Source organism: Bos grunniens, chromosome 21 (assembly GCF_055505025.1).
Source record: "Bos grunniens cultivar Pamir isolate PY7600 chromosome 21, Bosgru_T2T1.0, whole genome shotgun sequence".
NCBI classification, from domain to species: Eukaryota; Metazoa; Chordata; class Mammalia; order Artiodactyla; family Bovidae; genus Bos; species Bos grunniens.
In genome coordinates, this window is record NC_141185.1 from 1204579 (window position 1) to 1224647 (window position 20069).

General features: G+C 60.8%; 2 protein-coding genes across 5 annotated transcripts; one reads left to right on the forward strand and one right to left on the reverse strand.

The window, feature by feature from the left end:
* The first annotated feature begins 224 nt into the window (after positions 1-224).
* Positions 225-8298, forward strand: CDCA4 (cell division cycle associated 4). 4 transcript variants are annotated; one of them, XM_086365024.1, is made up of 3 exons: positions 225-711; positions 997-1119; positions 6342-8298. In XM_086365024.1, the coding sequence occupies exon 3, from the start codon at positions 6348-6350 to the stop codon at positions 7014-7016; it is 669 nt and encodes a 222-aa protein (XP_086221150.1). In that variant the 5' UTR covers positions 225-711; positions 997-1119; positions 6342-6347; the 3' UTR covers positions 7017-8298. The 4 variants fall into 4 exon arrangements, with proteins under 4 accessions (XP_086221150.1, XP_086221149.1, XP_086221148.1 ...); XM_086365023.1 differs by lacking the exon at positions 997-1119; XM_086365022.1 differs by lacking the exon at positions 997-1119 and having other exon boundaries at positions 225-263.
* Positions 8299-12038: 3740 nt separating this feature from the next.
* On the reverse strand, positions 12039-17917 carry CLBA1 (clathrin binding box of aftiphilin containing 1). The gene is made up of 6 exons (XM_086365020.1): positions 17840-17917; positions 16761-17488; positions 15473-15618; positions 14050-14179; positions 13580-13684; positions 12039-12754 (listed from the first exon to the last, which is right to left on the reverse strand). Exons 2-6 carry the CDS (start codon positions 17274-17276, stop codon positions 12590-12592), a joined length of 1062 nt encoding a protein of 353 aa, XP_086221146.1. The 5' UTR covers positions 17277-17488; positions 17840-17917; the 3' UTR covers positions 12039-12589.
* Positions 17918-20069: the final 2152 nt, after the last annotated feature.

The window sequence follows — 20069 nt, forward strand, 5'->3', positions numbered from 1 at the left end:
GGCGGGGCGGCCCGAGGCGCGGCGGCCCGAGGCGCGGGCCCAACGGCCAACGCGGCCGCGCGGGAACTCGCGCGCCAGGCCCCGCCCGCGGTTTGAACCTGAGGCCCCGCCCCCGCGCCCGGCCAATCAGCAGGCGGGGTGGCCGGCTCCACGGCGACCCTTTGTGGGTGCTGCGCAGCCCCGCCCTCCGGCCCCGCCCCTCCGGCAGCCCCTCCCTCGGCGGCGGCGCGAGCGGCGCGGGCGGCGCGGACGCTGGCGGCCAGGTAAGCGTGCCGGCGTTTCCCGGGTCTTTGTGCGGCTGCTGGGCTTCGGGAGGGCTCGGTCGTAGTCGGGGACGCTAGACTCCTGGAGGGGTCCTTGGGGGGCTGTCCCAGACGGGAGACCCGGGAGGCTGAGGCGGACCCGGGGGGCGCCCGAAGCGTCGGGTTCGGGGGCAACCTGGGGGCCGAGGGCGCGTCGGAGGAGGGGCGCGGCCGTGGAGACCAGCGTCCCCCGCCCGTTCTCCCGCCGAGTGACCGGCCGCCTGGGGCTCCCTTGCTGCTGCCGCACCCTGAACTTGGGCTGTCCCGCTCCATTTCAGTCCACAGGAACGTCCCCTTAGCTTTAACTTAACTGGGGAATCTTTTAATGAGGATAAACCCCTAAGGTGGGTCTGTCGGGCTCTCCGCGGGGAATCCCCCACGCTGTCTTCTTGCCTTGGACTTGGAAGAGGTCAGTGCGGGCCCTCCCCCCCCCCCCCACCAGCTCCCACGATGACCCTCCAGGAAGACCTGTAGGGACCCTTACCCTGTTTGTGGCCCTGACCACAGTGCCCCGAAGCCGCTGCCCCTCGGTCACTCATCTGTCCACCCTTCTATGCTGCTTCCACCCACCTATCCATTCATCCTTTTATCGCCACACCCACCCGTTTCGAGGTTTCCTTCCCAATCTGCATTTCTTGTAGAGTGAGCAGTGGGTGAGAGGTGTTCGCAATGGAACGCTTGGATTTCATCATAGGTCTTTTCAGCGGGACTAGGGTTTTGCAGTGCTGTCCTGCCTTCCAGAAATGGCCCAGGCCGAGGCTCCTTTCTCTGGAACCCCCGAAGTCAGGGCTGCCTCTCTGCAGCGGGCTGCGTGCCTGTGAGTGTTCAGTTTGAGATCCTTTTCTTTGTGTCTCAGCTTTAATTGTTTTGAAAAGGAACACTGAGGATGTTTTGCAATGGTTTCTCACCGCTGTACAGCAGAAGACCCAGCTTCTCTATAAGCTGGTCAGGGGAGTGATGCCAGCCTTGGGTGGCCTGAAGCCACACTCGTCTGCTTCCCCGCAGCCTGGCCTCAGCTGCCCCATCCAGTGGACACTGACGTCAGGGAGGGGAGCAGGGCATGGGGGGAGGAGGGCTCCCAGACCTTGTGTCCACTGGGCTGCCTGAACTGCCGCAGCCTGCCTCGGTCGCCAGGCTAGGAAAAGTACCAGACTCGCTTCCAGAGGCAAGTGCAGCGCTCTATGTTTTCAAAAACTGATTGTCCCCAGAGCAGGCTGACCAGGAAGAGCATCCGCCAGGTAACTGCTGGGAGAGGCTGGGGTCCAAATGGCCGGTTTCCTTCTGCTGGAAACTCGCCCGTTTCCTCTTCGGGGGCCCTGTGTGGCTTGCACAGGACAACCTCACGGAATTAACCGTTCTGTTGGAATGAGCCAGGAAAGGTACTGTCCTCTTACAAAGTTAAATATTGTATGAACTTCTTACATACAGTTGCTCTTTATTTTCAAGTTTCACCATGTTTTATAATTAAAATTGAATTTCAGAATGAAAAACAGTTATGACTTTCTTTTGAGAGAGAGGGAGAAGATGGCAACTTTTATCTTGGGAAAAGGCTGGACGTTTCCCTCAAGCTTGCTATTAGAACACATTCCAAGGAAGAGAAAGCTTGTGTTTTATTCCAAGTAACGAAAATTACTTGAGGGAGTTCCCTGGCAGTCAGGTGGTTAAGACTCCGTGTTTTCACTGCCAGGGGCCCGGGTTCAAGCCCTGGTGGGGAACTAAGATCCCACAGGTCACCTGATGCTGCCCCTCCACCCCCTGCCCCCCCAAAAAAGATAATTGCAATCGACTTTTTAGTGCTAGCTTATGAAAACTCCAGGCAGGCAGTAGTGGAGGATGACCCCACCACATGAGCTGCATCTTTGGTGAGTATTTCAAAGCCAGTCTGATAGTGAGACAGCACTGAGACTGTTGATGCTGATTTGCCGTAAGTACCTGAAGCTCACAGGGGCGAGTGCTTGCCTAGGGCTGAGGGCTGTGGTGACCATCTGTTCCCCGCCCTCCTCCTCTGAGTCAGGGATCTGCATCTCCCACCAGCTCTTGGTGGGGGCTGCAGTGTGAGCTGCTCGGGCACGGGGACCTGGCTGTGCCTGCCGGGGTGCCCCAGCGGGCGGGCGTGGCACCCCCTGGCCCCACTGCCACCTGGGACTCATGGCCTGTCCGTCCCTCTTGTTTTCCTCTGGCGGAGCGCTGGTCCGGAGGAGGCCTGAGGGCCGTGCTGTAGGCTGGGGATGGGGGCGACTCTGGTAGGCCGGGGAGGTTGGGGGTCTCAGGTGGCACATGAGGACTGGGGCCTCGGGGTTTAGCCAGCTCCGTGGCGAGACCTTTTCACCGATTGCAGAGATGGGTAATGCCCCACGGTTTTTGCTCAGCACTCACCGGCGAGTCAGGCTCTGCAGTGAGGACGGCCTGGGAGGCTGGGGCCCTGTGTTAGGGGCTCACTGCCCTCCAACCGCAGTCTGGGCTGAGAAGGGGCTCTACTAGGCCAGCCGGGGGTTCACATCCCCTCCTCTGCCCTGGGCATCTCTCAGGGTCCCTCAGAACCACCCTCTGTTCAGATTTGGCCCCAAACGCAGATGTCTGAGGCGGGGACCCTCACAGGCCACCTTCTGGGGTCACCCTGGCCCCGCCCTCTGACAGCCTCTGGGAGGTGGGGCACTGCCCAAGGGCTGCTCCCTTCCACGGTTGTGAGTCCACCAACACCTTCTTGTGTTGAGTGTAACACAGATTAACAGTCGCTTAGGTTTTGGAGTGTTTGGAAGGAGGCATTTAGGCCAGCTCTGCCCTGGCACGCCCACTGGGCACACAGGCGGCAGCTGGTGGTGGGGCTTACCCTGGCAGCCGCGCCGTCGCCTCGCTTACTGGCGCAGTTGTTTCTAATGAAGGTGTAATTTAGTGCAGTCAGTCCGACAGATGCTGGCTGTGCAGCTCAGTGAATTCCTGAGAACGCCTCCTCTCTGACCCATGCTCCCACCTGGAGGGGCTGTGTTCCCGCCATCCCAGGGAGTTCCTGCCACTCCCAACTCCTCAGTGACAACAGCCTAGGTTCCCTCTCCTCTCCTGCAGGTTCATATGCACAGAGAGCACAGTCCGTGTGTTCCTGTTCTTGCCTTATTGCTCAGCGGGTGTTCTCAGGCCACCGGGGCGTATCCTTGCGTCTGTCTCTGGAGTTCTGTTACTGCACAGTGCCCTGTCCTCGGGGACAGCACACTTCCCCCATGCACTAGCTCACTTTGAACCTTACAGAACATTCCATCCGCTGGTGGGGCAGACTGGTGGTGGCGGTGGGGGAGGGTGGTTCTGGCTTCTGCAGGGACGGTCGGTGAGGCACGGAGACTCAGCAGCTGCTGTGCCAGCAGCACGGGGGAGATGGTGGAGGGGGCAGGGGTTCGCCTTCCTGAGGGCAGTTTGGCAGGATCCCAGCTGCTCCTCCCGCCATGCACTGAGTCAGTGCTGGAGCTGATGGCGCCTCATCTGCCCTCCGGAAGGCCGGGGACGTGGAGCCCTGGAGAGACTGGCAGGACCGTTGGGGTGTTGTATGTTGTAAGAAACACGTGTCTGTCAGAAGTGGTGGTAAAGTGCCGAGTAACAGGGAAGGCGTGATGAACGTGGAAAGGAGGGCGTCCTGAGACGCGGATGCACCCGGGAGAGGGTGCCCCGGAAACGCCAGGAAGACGGCCGGATGACTGGTTGCCGAGCATCTTTGCCCTGTGCTTCGGCTTCTCCCCATTACCCACAGGGACCGCGACTGTGAACCGGGCCCTATGCGACGAGCACAGCACTGTCTTCCGAGCTGCCACGGGGCTGCCACAAGCACCACCAGGCTGGGCAGGGGCGAGGGCAGCAGAGGAGTGGGAGTGCTTCCTAGTGGGGCCTGGGGTCCTGAGTGGGCCTGGGGGCCAGATGACTGACCAGCATGCTGGCCAGGGGCACGTCCTGCGCAGCTTTCTCCAGCTGGTCCTCCGTGGGGAGTGAGACCAAAAACCAGGAAGCGTAGGTTGCTGACGGAGCCTGGGCTGGGGAGGGTGATGCCATGGGCCGGCGGCCGTGGGGTGTCCTGGGCTGTGTGATGGCAGCCTGCTGTCCGCGTGTCGGGTGGGAGCAGGCTGCATCCGGGTTGCTCCCCGCGGTGGTGGCCGGTTGTCCCCACTCTGTTCAGTCTCGGCGAACAGCGGGGAAGCTGCCCTCTGGGCTGCTTTCCTGCTGCTGCCACCCCAGGTGCTGAGCATACCAAGCTGCAGCCCTCCTGAATTTGGCGCCTGGAGTGGAGGGCTCCCCCGGGTTATGAATTCAGGGACTGGCCGTTCTGAGATGCCCCGTGAAGCCTCCCGGCTGTGGTCCCAACCCATCCCTGCTGGCCCAAGTGGCTGCTGACCTGCCTTAGACCCAAGCCTCGAGGGGCCCGAGGGAGGGTGGCCTGACTGCCTCTGTTGGTGAAGTTGAGCTTAATCGTGTTATTTGAGGGAGTTTTGTTTAGGCTCTAAATTACCTTTTTTTCCCCCTGTCCACGCCGTGCAGCTTGCAGGATGTTCGTTCCCCAGCCAGGGATGGGACCTGGGCCCTCAGCAGTGCGAGCTGAGCCCTAAGCCCTGGGCACACACCAGGAAATCCCCTGGGCCCTAGGTTAAGTCAGTGGTCGTGCAGAGTCAGGATTTGAGATTAGGTGGAAAGATGCTTGAGGTGATTCATCTACCACAGAGAGAGGAGCCCTTGAAGCTCGAGTGTTTCTCCAGAACGCAGGGTGTGACGTAGTTTATATTAGCTCTCTCTGCCCTTTCTGTGTTTTGGAGTGGTTGCAGGTCCACAGGAAGTTGTAGAGAAGTATTCTGGAGGGGCGTCCCTGCCCCCCTGCCTCCCAGTGTCCGCATCTGTGCGCGGTGCCTGGCCTGGTAGCCCCTGCAGGAAACTGGCTTCAGAGCAGCCTCGGCGCTGGTGGGGTCGTGCATGCGTGTGCCTGAGTGTCGTGTGCCCGCGTGTGGTTCTGAGCAGTCGGGGCTCGTGCAGCACCTCCAAGGTCCCTACGTGAGCTGTCCTGGCCCCAGAGAGCCCCCTCTGAGTGGTAGGATCCTTACAGAGGAGGCCAGCCCTGGGCCACCTGAGATGGGCTTTCTCGTGCTGCGTGGCCCCCTCGATGCCCATCCGAGCCCTTGCTGCTGGGCAGTCCTCCCCTGCGTGGTGGCATCTGAGCAGCAGCCTCCGCTCCCTGAAGGGCCTGCTCCCCAGCTTGGGGCTGTCGTGAGTGGAGCTGCTGTGGGCATTCTTGTGCATGTTTTCACGTGAACGTTGGCTTTCATTTCTCTGGGATAAGTGCTCAAGAAGTCATGTATGTTTAAAAGAGTTCTTTAAATGATAAAATACACAGGAGGTGAGAGCTGTGATATTGAAAGGAGACTCAGGACAGGGGGCCTTTCTGCTTAAGGGCAGGGCTGGCGGCACGGGCCGCTTTAACCCTCTAAATGGATAACTTGAGTGGATTCCTTAAAATAAAAATGTTGAGTTACTTTATGAACTTGAGAGAGGGTTTGTACATTACAGCTTCACTTTGTTCTCGGAAGGAGGGACCCCGCACAGGGGGCTTGTGGGGAAACACGGGCCCTGGCCCTTTCTCTCCACCTTTAAGGTCCCCTGGGGTCTCCTAACTTAGAGCCTGTTCAGAAGGGCAGCTTCCTTGCATTTCTGCCTGTGAGAGCAGAGGTGCAGCAGGTTGGCTGTGTCCAACCAGCCTCGGTCCAGGTGAGGCCCAAGAACCAGCATTTTCATCCAGTGGTGCTGGCGTGGCGTCCACTTGGAGCGGCGCCCCCCGGGGTGGCCGTAGATTGTTCCAGCCCCCAGGGGGGACCCTGCCCCAGCCCTGGGCCTTCCAGACGCTGAGGAGGGGAGGATTTGGAAGGCGGGGTGGGTGCAGCGCAGCGTGTCTGCTCTGTCTGTGCCCCAGCCACCACCACCCTCCCCACATGCGTCACCCCCCAGGTCGGGCCGAGGTGCGGCAGAATCCCCGGGACCCCTGCAGCAGGCTCAGCAGCGTCTCTCTTGTCTCTGCAGGGCACGATGTTCGCCCGGGGGCTGAAGAGGAAGTGCTCGGAGGAGGAGGCGCCCGCCGACCCCCTGCAGCGCCAGTCGCTCCTGGACATGTCACTGGTCAAGCTGCAGCTGTGCCACATGCTGGCGGAGCCCAACCTGTGCCGCTCGGTCCTCATCGCCAACACAGTCCGGCAGATCCAGGAGGAGATGACCCAGGACGGGAGCTGGTGCCTGCCTGGGCCCCAGACCGTGGGGCGGCTGCCACGTGACCGCCTCGTGTCCACTGAGATTCTGTGCCGCTCGGCTCGGGCGGGGCCGCCCCAGGCCCCCGACCCAGCAGACCTGGCCTCTGCGCTGCAGGCGGTCCCGGCAATACAGGTTCCTGGGGCCGTGCCGGCAGGCCCCTGGGGCAGGGCCGGCCCTGGAGAGAGCCGAGGGGGCTTCCCCAGGTCACTAGATCAGGTGTTTGAGACGCTGGAGAGCCACAGCCCGGGCGCGGTGGAGGAGCTGTTTTCCGACGTGGACGGCCCCTACTACGACCTGGACGCCGTGCTGACGGGCATGGTGGGTGGCGCCAAGTCGGGCCCGGAAGGGCTGGAGACCTTTGCCTCCGCGGCCGCCCCGCCCCCCGGCACCGGCTGCAAGGCGGACCTGGGCGAGCTGGACCACGTGGTGGAGATCCTGGTGGAGACCTGAGCCGCGGCATTGCGGTGCGTCTGTGAGGCTCACGGAAACAGCCGGCGTGCGAGGCTGTGCGTGCCGGGGGCCAGCTCTCTGTGATCGGGAGAGCCCCCTGGAACAGCGTCCGGGGGCCCCGCCCTCCCAGGGCCGGCGGCTTTCCCGCGGGCCGGTCGTGCCGCCCTCGGCCCTGACCCGTGTCCTGCGACAGCCCCACTGGAGGATGCCAGCCGCATCCAGCCTCATCCAACTTTAGATGGGTGAATTTTCTAAAATTCACTTTTATATGTCTGAGGCAATATTTTGTCTTAAGATACATTTTTTAACTTTTTATACTTTGATCACTTTAGATTTTTTTTAGCTATTTTCTTAAAAGTATATTTTTTCTATAAACATGGTCTGCTGCTATGTTAGAAACTTTTACAGCCTAAACAGTTGCAGTTGGTGTATTTCATTTTTTTAAGGTTTAAGGAACACTGTTCTTTTTACAACGAGCATCACTGCCCTGAGTCTGCAGTGTCCACGCGTCGTGATTTCCACTCTGGACTCGGGTGTGAGCCTTGCCCGTTAGGCCCTGCTGCGGTCTGAGCGAGGTCAGGGTCAGAGGCCTTGCACATGATACCTTTACCAGATCTGTGTGACCACGTGTCTGTTGGACTGCAGTGTGGGTTCTGGAGGGTTTTATTTATGCCTGTTTATGTGTAACTGTCTTCGGGGCTGAAGGTCGGGTGCACTCTGCCTGGAGACCACTCGTACTGGAGGTCTCGGATGGTGCCTCCAAGGGTCTGCATGTAGGGACCCTTGCACAGGTTTCCCAGCACAGCCAAGCTTCTACAGTAGCTGCCCTCCAGCACCCCCGCCTGGCCAGCTGCTGGGCCCCCCACACACTCGGCCTGCGTTCGCGGAGGCTGCTGTGAGCCCCCGTGTTTAGGGAGGGCATCTGTGCACCACTGGGTCAGAGGGTGTCTGTATGTGCTCCGTTAAACCAGTGCTGGGACAGACTCTTAAGCTTGAGCTTAAGTCTAGGACTGAAGGAGCCTGGACACGTGTCATTATCACGGCTCCTCCGTCTTGAGGGTTGTTGACGGTGGTCTGGGCTGTGTGTCCTGTGCCCGGGGCACCCAGACTGCCCACAGCTTTTAGATCTTAATCACTTGTTTACAAGTAAGTCTACTCACTCCCCACTCCACCCCACGTTTCCCATTTCTCCTGCTTTTTCTTCTCCAGCCTTTAGCCAAGAAGAGTTGTTTTCTTAGTGTCAGCGGTTACACCTCATTTTATTAAAAAGTTATCTAACGGAGTGGAGCGTGTTGTCAGTTACCTGCCGGACGGTGTCCTTGGGCAGACGTTCTGCCTCGCTGAGCTCGGTCCGCTGATCCAGCGGGGCCTGTGGGTCGGGCGCGGGCATCACTTGGGTGTGCTTGCGGGTGGGCAGTGGGCCGTCCCGCCTTCTGCGGCAGGTGGGGACGGCACCCAGGGGTTCGGGTTGGGAAGCTGCGGGTGAGAGGTGGGCTGTGGCTCTCGCTGTCCGAGGGGTGCTCCCTCCGGATTTTCAAAGTGTTCCCTGTGGAAAGGAGCTGAAGTGGGTGTGTGTGAGCAGCACACCCCACGCGGGGCTCTGCGTCTTCGTGGTGTTCTGTCTTCAGAGCACCGGCTCCGTGTGGGGGCGGCCGCAGTGTTTGTCCGGCAGCCTCCGCGGTGACTTGGGCTTTGGCTCTAGGTGCCTGTCTGCAGATGCAGCCAAGCCCCCAGTCTCCTTCTGCTCCTGCCAGTGGCCCACTTGCGTTTCGGGAGCCTGCTGATGGCCCAGTCGTCCTGGGCAGGGTGAGATGGGGCCCGTCTGGACACCGACTCCCCTGGCAGTGTCAGGCTCCCCAGGGAGGAACAGTGGTCAGTTGCTGGTGATGGATTTGAATGGAGGTGCAGGACTAGGGAGGAGAAGGCGACGGCACCCCACTCCAGTGCTCTTGTCTGGAAAATCCCATGGACGGAGGAGCCTGGTAGGCTGCAGGCCATGGGGTCACTAAGAGTCAGACACAACTGAGCGACTTCACTTTCACTTTTCACTTTCCTGAATTGGAGAAGGAAATGGCAACCCACCCAAGTGTTCTTGTCTGGAGAATCCCAGGGACGGGGGAGCCTGGTGGGCTGCCGTCTATGGGGTCGCACAGAGTCAGACACGACTGAAGCGACTTGGCAGCAGCAGCAAGACTAGGGAGGGGGAGGGGGAAGCTTTAAGTTCCCATGTGCACGCGGTCACCTGTTTGTAAACTCTGTGAAAAAGGCGTGTTGGCTGCAGTCCTAAGGCTTCTGCCTTCACCCCACCACCTCGGGACCCACTCCCCCCAGGCCAGGCTGGCTCTGGGCTCCAGATAAGGAAACTGGGTTTTCAGGGAGAGGTTTCCAGTGCGTGTTTGCAGCTGCATCTGATCACAGCTGAGCTCCGCCAGCTCCTCGACAGGAAGGACGTGGAATTCACCTGCTTTTGCCCAGGTGCCCAAGGTCCAGGGAGTGCATGCGAGGGGCAGTGGGGTTCTGTGGATGGAGTGTGGATGCGGTGGCCAGCTGTGGAGGGGAGATTCTGGAGGGGCCCAGCCCTGAGGGTGGTTCACACGTCTTGACCAATGGCTAGTCTAACGTTGAAAGAAGCTTCTGAACCGTCCATTGTAAGCACACACTGTCCTCTTTAAGGACAGTAAGTGGTACGAGACTGTCATCACATGAGAAGGTGACTCAGAACTTCACAGGGAACGCAGGGTGAAGCGTTGAGGCGTGTCAGGCAGTGATTAGTCTCAGCTCCTTTCCTTTTCTTGTGTGTGAATTTCACAGCGAGTGCTGATTTCCTTGCCTCCCGCAGCTTTTGATGCTGTGTTTCATTGTCATCTGGTTTTGGAATAAACGTTCTCGCGTTGCATCCTGGCTGCTGCTGCCCCACAACGTGGCTGGCCCCCAGGCTGGCAGACTCCAGCGCTGGGTCCTCGGGCAGCTCTCGGCCTCTGTCTGTGGGGTCACTGCGCACTGCACACTGTCTCCAGCATCAAGGAAGCCAGGCTCCTCACACGCCAGCCGAGGTCTCTGCAGGGCTGTGTGCGAACCCAGCTCCGTGAGGCTGATGGAGACTTGGCAGAAACCCCAGAGTGCTGGTCAGAGCAGTCTTCTCAATTTTACAGTCTTCCCGCCTGGGCTGGAGGCGGCGTCCAGGCCTGCCCCCTACTGGGGCTGCTTGGCCCTGGGCTCACTGGTCCCGCGTGGAGCTGGAAGTCCCTTCACTTGCCGCTGGGGTGACAAGAGTGGCTGTGGGCCTCTTCCACTGCCTAGGTATTCTTTATAATCTCAACCCTTTTTATTTCTATTTTCAAATTTGGGGAAAGAAATGGAAACCCGATCCAGTATTCTTGCCTGGAAAATTCCATGGACGGAGGAGTCTGGTGGGCTACATACAGTCCATGGGGTCACAAAGAGTCAGACGCGACTGAGTGAGTAACACTTCCCCTTTCATTTTTAAAGTCTTTATAGCGGCTTTATTTAAGCCCTGGTTTGGTAGCTGGTTGGGCTTGTTCTGGTCCAGGTGAGGGTGCTGGCCGCCCACACCCTGACCTCCGAGTCGGGTGGCCAGGCGGCACTTCCCCGTGAGCCTGCCAGTCTCTCCCAGCTCAGGAAGCCCCCTCCTCACGCAGCGGACATGAGGGTGCAGAATCAGGGCCGGACTGGACGTCCAATTAGACGGCGAGTGAGGGGGGCCCAGGCTCTGGTGAAGGAGCAGAGCGGGGTCGGGGTGGGGGAAAGTTCAGAGTTGGGACACTGGTGAGGAGCTGCCTGAGCCCTGGCTGGACCCTGGGCCAGTGGGGCAGGGAGGGCCGCTGTTGGAACGGGAACGCGACAGTATCTGAGTTTCAGTCTGGGTGGGAGGCAGGAGGCAGATGGGCCCCTTAGGATGAAGTGATCCGACACATGCCCTGCGGGTGGGAACACCAAGAGGAGGCGGGGCCCCACCCCGACCACATGCTGCTTATGCTCTCGTCAAGGAGACCTCCCCAACCATGGGCAGAAAAGGCTCCTTGGAGGCCAAAGGGGAGTCAGGTCAAGGATGTTCTACCCAGACGCCCTACTCAGCCACACACCTTGGCTGAGATGTGTGCGCGCACACGGGAGGATCCCGAGATACAGGGGAAGTGGGCTGGGAGCCAGGCACGCCAAGGTGACTGGCCGAAGGAAGAAACGCCCACAGGAGTGACGAGCTGCCACAGGGCAACCCAGGGGCCGTCCCTCTGAGCTGCCTGCGCCTGCCTGTGCACGTCCAGCACTCTTGCCTCTCAGTAGGTGCTGCACTGCTTCCATCTTCGTGGGAACTCTCTCCTGTAGAGCCGGGGGCTGGGCCCCTTGTTACTGACCGCCGTCTAGTGACCAGGATCTGTGCTCTCACCAGCGGGACCCAGCCTCCGTCTCTGGGAGCCCAGGCCACGGACACCAAGATTAGAGGGGGGCGCAGGATGGCGGCACATGTTAGGTCGTCAAGTCTTTAACCGAAGGTCGGGATGAGATGGTAGAGCCCAGGCCATCTCTGCTGGCGGGGCCCTGGGAGACCCCACGGAGACAGTCCCCTCCCTGTGACGGAAGCAGCATGGCAGAAAGCTGTTTCCAGATTCCCACCTTCCGGCTGGAAAGGAGAGGCAGATTTCTTAAACACACTGAATCAGTCACCCCTAAATAAGGCAGATGGTCTGTGGAGTGGCTGAGGGCGCTGGGGTGCGGGTGACCCCCCCCATCTCCCGTGTGATATGTGACAAGTGACAGCTGCTGGTCACTGTGTCCCCGCTGGGCCTCTGTTGGGGTCTGACACCCACGTCCATGGAGCTGGCGTCTGAGGCCGTCCCAGCTATGGTCTCCCCGCCTCGAGAGTGACGGTGGGGGAACACCGACGCGGGGGTCCCTGTGCCTGTGGGCCCCACTGGCCTTTGCTCCCCAAGGGCAGGCAGGGCTGCTGCTCAGGGTCCAGCATGGGTCCTCACAGAGCTGGCGATTTAGCAAGAACACAGCTTGTCCGGGCTGTTTGATTTAATAAAATTTTACAAAGGTCAGTGCCGCCTGCCGGGCTCTTTCATCGGAGGGATCTCTTCCTTAGCTGATGACAGGCCGCCCGCCCACTGGCAGGCAGGTGTGGCTGCTGCAGGGAGCACGCTTGGTCCGGGTAAGTGGCACCCCCACCCCCGCCGCGCGCCCAGCCGCGTGGACACCCGGGCGGGGGGCCAGTGCAGGACCTTCCGAGGGCCCTGACGGCTGCTCCCAGTGACAGTCCCAGCCACATGCCAGGCCAGCCTGGGGTCCCGGGCAGCGTGGTTCAGGCACAGGGCCTGGGGTCTCACAGGTGCCCCCAGAGCCACCTTCTTTTTCCCCCACCAGGCTGGGGGCGGTGCTCCTGGGGACCCGGGCGCACTCTTCCTGGTGGCTGGCCCTGCTGAGGGACGCACCTCCTCATCAGAGTGTCCGCCCTGATGTGGACCACCTCCACAAAACAGTTCTGGTTTCCAGTACCAAACCAGACTGGGAGGAAATGGTAGAATCCCGCATCAAGACACAAAAGCTCTCCCACTTTAGTAAATGTCACTATTAAACAATGTCAGTTTTAGGTTACGAGGACTGAAAATCTTCTTTTTCCTTGGAATTGTGATGTACTGCCCATTTCCATGTATGGGGGTCTTCAGGAAGAGGCTGTAGGTGATCAGGCTGCCCTGTCCACCAGTCGGCGTCCCCGAGAGCTGCCAAGAGAGGAGGCACCAGTCAGGGCGAGCACGCGTGCCCCCCGGGACACCCCGGCCGCTGGCGCCTGGCCAGCTCGTCTTGTGGCTCTCCCACGCACTGTCAACACGAAGGAGCTCTGGACGAAGCCACAGCCTCTCCCCGAGGGGACGGGCCGGGACGGCGCCCGAGGGCAGCTCTGGCCTGGCCAGGTTGGCCTCCTGGTCTTCCTCCTGCCCAGCCGCGGCCTCTGGACATTCCTGTCAGGCCACCGCTGTGCTCCAATCCCCATTGGGGCTGCCACGGGAGAGGGGCTGCTGGGGACACTTAGGTCTTGCTGCTCTAAGACAGCCCAGCCACGTGCCTCTGGAAGGTTCCACCTCCTGCCCTGTGATGGTTCTGCAGAGCAGAGGGCTGGCCCACGGGCTGGACTGCCCCGCCCTGCTCTGCCTGTGGGCTCACTCCATGCCCTCCTCCCCAGCTCCACTCAGGCCCCTCCCCACATGACCCCCTCTCACCCACTATGTGTCAGGCCTTGTCCTTGGGGGTGGGATGCCCAGCACGCGGTGGGGGTCGGGGGGTGGACAGGCCCTTCCGGGTGGAGCTCAGGGCTCTGGAGGAGATCAGCTGGCTGGTCAGGGCATCCCCTGCCCCAACGCCTGCTCCAAGGGTGGTGGGCAGAAACCCCGTTCCTGGATAGGCTTTTCTGTGCGAGGGGCTGCGGGATGGAGCCCCTTCTTCCGCCTGGGCCCCACCGTGCTGTGGGGAGGACCTGCCGCCCTGACCCTGCAGCGCCCCCGGACTCTCAGAGCCACAGGTGAAGCAGTGAAGTGACTCACGCTCACCTTGGTCTGGATCAGGGCTCTGCAGCGCTGCAGGTGGAAGCCAAGCTCTTCGGGCTCATGGAGGCCGGGCTCCCCCAGAGTGCGGCCAGGGCTCCCCGAGAGGCTCTGAGAAAGCAAACCAGAGTCAGCCAGAGGGACAGAAGGTTAGAGGGTCTTCTCCTCCCGGCTTCCCTTTCCAGCTGGGCCTCGGGCACATCTCCCTGTAAAATGGCAACGTGGCTTCGATCTGGGCTCTGTGGGGGTCCGCCCTTTGTGAACCCCGGCCCAGCGGTCCCCCGCCCCCAAGCCCCGCAGGCTCCTCCCAAGGAGCCACACTGGCCAGGCGGCCCGAGGAGGCTGTGCCCAGCCGCCAGTGCACCCACCCCCTCCCCAGCCCCACACGGGCCCTGTGGTGCGCTGCATAGCATGGCTGGCAAAGACGTGTGGTGCTGCCGGCCTCCGGGAGCCCCTCTCTACCCAGGTCAGCGCACCTTCTGAGCGGCATCTACTCCGAGAACAGGAAGGAAGTTTTCCCGGCTGCGGGACTCGCTCCAGATGCATTGGGAGATCGTCGTGGTCCCGGTGTTGTGAAGAGCCCTCCAGAGTTTTCTAGATTCAGAACTGCAAAAGAGCTGCCTTAATTACAGGGCAGCCTGCAAGGCCTTCAGCAGGGAGGCACAGAGGCATCTGGCCCTCCAGCCTTCTGAAAGCATAGCCCCGGCTGCTGTTTCTTTGTTCATTTGCTCAAGCGTCTACTCGCCCAACACCGCTCCCTCCTGCCAGCTTTGTCTCCACAGAGCTCAGCCCTGGCCTGAATGACCGATTTCACCACCGTGTGTCTCCTCCAGGGCAGAAGCTCCAGGGTGCTAGATATACTCTGCCGTCTTGCTCCCTGACGATCTCAGGTGCCTGGAACCATGCCAGGTGCCAGAGAGATGCCCACAGACTGAGAAGCAGATGCCAGAGTGTGTGCTGGAGCCCCACCTGGTGGACTGGCCCGGCCCCCAGAAGCGAGGGCCTCTGGGAGCTAGGGCCTCTGGGAGCGAGGGTGTGGCCGGTCCCCAAACAGCTCCAGGGTGACAGACATGCCCAGTGCTGAAGTGTGCCCTGGGCGCACTTCAGCCCTCGTCCCCGGGACCTCTGCTGGTGGGGGAGAGTGCCCGGCGCAGGCTGGCTCAGACCTCTGCCAGGGCCCCGGAGGGCCTGCCCGCCACCCTGTCTGCAGTGCCAGCCTGTGAGGCGGGCTTAGGTCCCAGAGGAGCCGGCTCCCAGACACCTCTACTGCCCTCTGGGGCCTGGGCCCACCTCACCGTTCACTTGAGCTAGTATGGGTTTCCACTACAGCCATCTGACGAAATGGCCGTCGGCAGACAAGTGCCTCTGTGACCTGTGTTCCCAGGGACTTGGCCCTGGGGGTGGCAGCCCTGCGGTGGACTGAGCACCTCTCTAGGACCTGGGGGGTCACTTGCTCCCGTCCCCCAGGAACCCCTGGGGGTGGCAGCCCTGCGGTGGACTGAGCACCTCTCTAGGACCTGGGGGGTCACTTGCTCCCGTCCCCCAGGAACCCCTGGGGGTGGCAGCCCTGCGGTGGACTGAGCACCTCTCTAGGACCTGGGGGATCACTTGCTCCCGTCCCCCAGGAACCCCTGAGCCTGCCACACTGGCCCGCTGGGCCCTCCGGAACCCGCAGTGCTCCCACCCAGACCCACTCTGCTCCGGACTGGCTGGAGGGGCCCTGAGGCGGGGCTGGACAGGGCTCTTTAGAGGAGGCCGCCCTGCGACCCTGTGACCTCAGGCGGCAGGAACTCGGGAGGGTCAGTGCTCTCCACAGAGGCAGAAGCAGAAGACCCGACGACCCCAGGACCACCAGCTCAGCCACCGGACGACACGCGAGCGCCGGTTTAAGTTCATTACCACAGTTTCTGCGCGGATTCAAGGCCAGAGCTTTCTTCATTCCTTGCTTCTAAGAAGTGGTCTAAGGTGGAGATACCCTCGGTGGCCTGTGGGACTGGTACTTCTTGAAAAGCAGACCTGAAAACATCCTCACAGCTAACAACAAGCTGAAAAAGAAGAAAAACACAACAAAGTTAGGAGACATATACACATGTCACCTCATTCTAAATATATAATTGTGGCACAAGTGAAATTTGTAAATGATCATGTATCGTTGCCGCTACTGAAACATGACATGTTTGTTCCTAAAAGTCGCTGCACTGAGTCGTGCTGCGGAGACTGGGGTGTGTGGGAGAGTGTGATCACGGCACAACAGTCATAAACTTCATCAGTGACACATGGGAAGAAGACAGGCACCCAGTGGAAATGTGAGTGCTGTTCCACACGTGTGAATTGGTTGAGAAATCCGTCCCAACTGCAGTAAAAATGGCACTTCCCGGAAGAGAGGTTTGTGGGTTGTGACAAGTGTGAAGTCCTGGAAGGTGAGTTGTCTGAGGTCAGGGGGGTTGGGATGGGTGTGGCAGACCGAGGTGGCTGGGAGAGGTGGGCATGTGTGTGGTGTGTATTCACGTGGGCCTCGGTTCAGCACGTGTGGTTTTCTGCATTTACCCTGTGTTTCCGGCAAAGTTCACATTACGCTCAAATTGTTCCCCAATACAGTAACTGCACTGGAAGACAGTCCTGTCTTCAAAACAAGCGTTGGAGCAGAGCTAACTGAATGTGGAGTTGATCTCATCAGAGGTCCAGGGAAACACTGCCGGGCTTAGAAAGCAAATGGTCCACCCTAGAACCAGCGGACCTTTTCCTCTCCTCCCTTCTCTGTTTCGCTTTTGGTGTTAGGGGCAGACCACGAGGGACGAGAAGGCAGAGAGAGAGGAGGGTGAGAGGCAGTCACAGTGAAGGGAAACGCTGGTGGTCAGGGCAGGACGGGAGGGACGAGGGGCGCGTGCTGGGCTGTCCAGGCCGCCTCCAGCGCCCCATCACTAACACACACTGACATGTGATCTGGCAAGGTTTTCTAAGTAAGGAGATTACGGACTCAAACAAAATGCTCTTCCCCCACATGCCCAGAACTGGGCCCAGGAAAACATAGCCCAGCTGATGGAGAGTGGGCAGACGGGAAGGTGGAGGGGACAGAGAGCAGGAGGGGCCAGGATGAAGGCCCAGAGACAAGCGGACCCCTCCCTGACCAGCCCACCACAGGGTAGGAGACACTTCCTGTGCAACATGGCCAAGACTTTAGAAATACCTCAGAAGCGGCGATGGCGCCGGTTCCTGTCACTCCACCCTGGTGAGGCTGGCTAGAACCATGCTCCTTTTGGGCAGAAGCGGTTCTCCACGGCTGAGAGGCTGCGGGCCTCTCCTGGAGCTCAAAAGACTGACAGAATTGTTCAGAGCTGGCTGAGGATTCTTGAAAGACTTCAAACTCCCCCCAGGCGCCGCTGTGTTCCCCTGGGTCTGGACCCCTGGCGGTGCTGGTAGACAAGCCCTCGCAGCTGCCCCCAGAGGTCCTGGCTTCCCCGGCCGGCGGGGGAAGGGCGCAGCGGAGCCTCGCCCACTCCACAGCGTCACCACTCTGCCTCCCAGGGGCACCGCTGTCTTTAGAAACCTGGCGGAGGGAAACCCCGCCTCCTTGCTCTGGGAGGTCACTCAGAAAGGCGCAGAGAGGGAGCCCCTGGCCAGCTGCGCCCCCCAGCTCCCGCTGGTCTTGCATGTTGGTGCCCCGGGCCCGCACAGACGCGATGGGAAGACGCTCAGGAGACATCCATACTGCTGCGCGGGAGCAGCCCCGAGTGGACAGCGCCGGAGGGGGTCACCTGCTCGCCCACGGCCCAGCAGCTGCCCACGGCTTCTTCAGGAGTACAGATGGCCTGGTGTGAGTCCACTGTCGGTGTGGAAGGGACACAGACTGCCTGGTCACCCAGGAGAAGTGACCGGAGCCGCTGCCCGCTTTCTTCCTCCGCGCGCCTGGGCGACCTGTCCAGCACAGGGGCGTGTTCTAGAGACCAGACAGGTCCTGGGGGTCAGCACAGCCTTGCAGGGTGGGCGAACTGCGGGGTCCTGCCTCGGTCGCCGTGGGCAAGGGTCTCCGAGGCCCAGTCCGGCAGAGGAGGGGAGAGTCGGGGCGCCCGCGGGAGGGCAGTGCCGAGGAAGCCCCGAGAGTTGGGCCGGGGGCTCGGGTAGTTTCCTCTCCGGGGCCGGGGGAGAGGGGGGCGGAGATCCGAGGCGGCCGCTGAGGACCCCGATAGGGCCTGGCCTAGGGCTCCTGAGGGTCGGACTCAGGGCGCGCTGGGGCCCCGGCGGCTATCGGCCCCGGCCTGCACCCACCTCGGCTGCCTAGCCGTCTCCTCCAGCCGGCGCAGCAGGAATGCCGGGTGTCCCTAGGCCGGCGCCGGCCCGTTGCCCGGCAACGACGCGCGCCAGTCCCACTTCCGGCGTCTGCCGCCCTGACGTCAGCGCGCCGGCGCCGCGAGGGGCGTGGCAACTCCAGGCTCAGCCCCCTGTGTCGGCCGAGCCTCTTGGGCGGTGGAGCGGGCCCGGCCTGGGTGGGCGCTGTCACCTTGCGCCCCTAGGCCGCCGCGTGAAGGGGCTCTCCTTTTGTTAGATGCGCCCCTCGCTCAACCGCCCCCTTGCAGCGCGCCCTGCGCGGCCGGGAGGAGCAGGCTCCCGCTGCCCTCACCAGCAGTCCTCCCAAGCAGGCTGCCCGCTGCTGCCCCTCGCTCTGCGGCCCCGCCGCAACGGGCGTGTCTAGCTGTGTGATGCCCAATCCGAACCCCAGGGTCCCATGGAGTGCCCTGATTCTCAGCGTGGTCACCAGCCGGCCCCAAGGCAGAGCAGGGCCAGCCTGGGCCATGGGCCATCAGACCCTCCTGCAGCCGCCGGCCCAAGAGCAAGGTGGGCATTGACGGCCAGCCTCACCCTCCTGCCAACTCCCCTCCCAGTCATTCTGGGCCTTTCTCCATCTTACCCAGTCTCATGAAGTCAGCCTTCCGCAGACTCGACCATCATGCCCCCGCGGAAGCCCTGATCCACGCCGGGTCTCCCGGTCTACTTCCATGCTCGGATTTCTGCACCCTGTGACCTAGGGACCTGCCTGGGCCCTGACCCACGCCGGGTCTCCCGGTCTACTTCCATGCTCGGATTTCCCCACCCTGTGACCTAGGGACCTGCCTGGGCCCTGACCCACGCCGGGTCTCCTGGTCTACTTCCATGCTCGGATTTCCCTACCCTGTGACCTAGGGACCTGCCTGGGCCCTGACCCACGCCGGGTCTCCCGGTCTACTTCCATGCTCGGATTTCCCCACCCTGTGACCTAGGGGTCTGCCTGGGCCCTGACCACTTTGCATCAATCACTCGTTCTCTCCCTGGTCCTCAGCCAAGCTACAGAAAATTTCAATTTTAAAAGTGACTAGACGAGATCATTTTCTGAACCCTGGACCTTGACTATCTGCCCCTCCCCTGCCTCCTGTGGGGCACGGTGGCCAGAGATGCAGTATTGGAGTGATGCAGGCAGACTGCCCAGTGCTGGGCAGTCACCGGGGTGACCTGCAGGAAGGTGACCAGACACCAGCCCTCTCCTGCCCCGACAGCACCCAGGGCTAACTGTCCCCTGTAGTCCACCCACTGCTTGGACCCCCTCATCCACTGTCCATGCCATCTGCACAGTCCAGGAGCTGGAAAGGGGTAGGAGAAGTGTCCCCCCATCAGGTAAGGAAGCTGATGCTCAGGCACAAAAGCCCGAGTAGGAAGTTTTGTTGGAGTGGAACCAGCTCTTCTGACCCTCAGCAATTCCCCATGTGAAGAGTGAGGATGACCCTGTGACCCTCAGGGGACAGAAGGGGATGACCCAGGCATGACACAGAGCCAAGGGTAGGTTGTCCTACATTATGTGGTGTGGTAGGTGAATAATGCCTCCAGGAGGAGCCCCTCCTGATCCCCAGAACCTGTGAATATGACCCCTTACAAAGCAGAAGGAACTTTTGTTCTTTAGTTGCTAAGTCGTGTCTGACTCTTTGCAACCCCGTGGACTGTTGCCCGCCAGGCTCCTCTGCCTATGGGATTTCCCCAGGCAAGAACACTGGGGTGGGTTGCCATTTCCTTCTCCAGTGGATCTTCCCGACCCAGGGATTGAACCCAAGTCTCCTGCATTGGCAGGTAGGTTCCTGACCACTGAGTCACCAGGGAAGCCCCAGAAGGAATTTTACAGACATGATTATGTTAGACCTCTTGTGTTGGGGAGATGGTCCTAGGTTACAGCGTTGTAATGGACAAGGGTCCTTACAAGAGGGAGGGAGGAGGGTCAGAGTCTGAAAGAGAAGGTGGCAAGATGGAAGCAAAGATCAGAGTGATGCAGGGCTATGAACCAAGGAATGCAGATGGCCTTTGGAGCTGAAAAAAGCCAGGACATGGATCTGCCCCAGAACAGACCTCTAGAAGGAATACAAGTCTGCTGACACTTGGAACTGTAAGCAATAAATGAGAGTTGGTGTAAGCCACTAGAATTGATGCTTTTGAACTGTGGTGTTGGAGAAGACTCTTGAGAGTTCCTTGGACTGCA

Bases quoted from the DNA above. Each gene is read 5' to 3' on its own strand.
- CLBA1 (XM_086365020.1), bottom strand. From the start codon at position 17,276: ATGTCTCCTGAGCGTCTTCCCATCGCGTCTGTGCGGGCCCGGGGCACC. The intron at 14,180-15,472 runs GTAATGAACTTA...GCTCTTTTGCAG, and splicing joins GAATCCGCGCAGAAACTGTG to TTCTGAATCTAGAAAACTCT. The intron at 13,685-14,049 runs GTGCGCTGACCT...TTGCTTTCTCAG, and splicing joins GAGTAGATGCCGCTCAGAAG to AGCCTCTCGGGGAGCCCTGG.
- CDCA4 (XM_086365021.1), top strand. From the start codon at position 1,484: ATGTTTTCAAAAACTGATTGTCCCCAGAGCAGGCTGACCAGGAAGAGC. The intron at 1,541-6,341 runs GTAACTGCTGGG...TTGTCTCTGCAG, and splicing joins CCAGGAAGAGCATCCGCCAG to GGCACGATGTTCGCCCGGGG.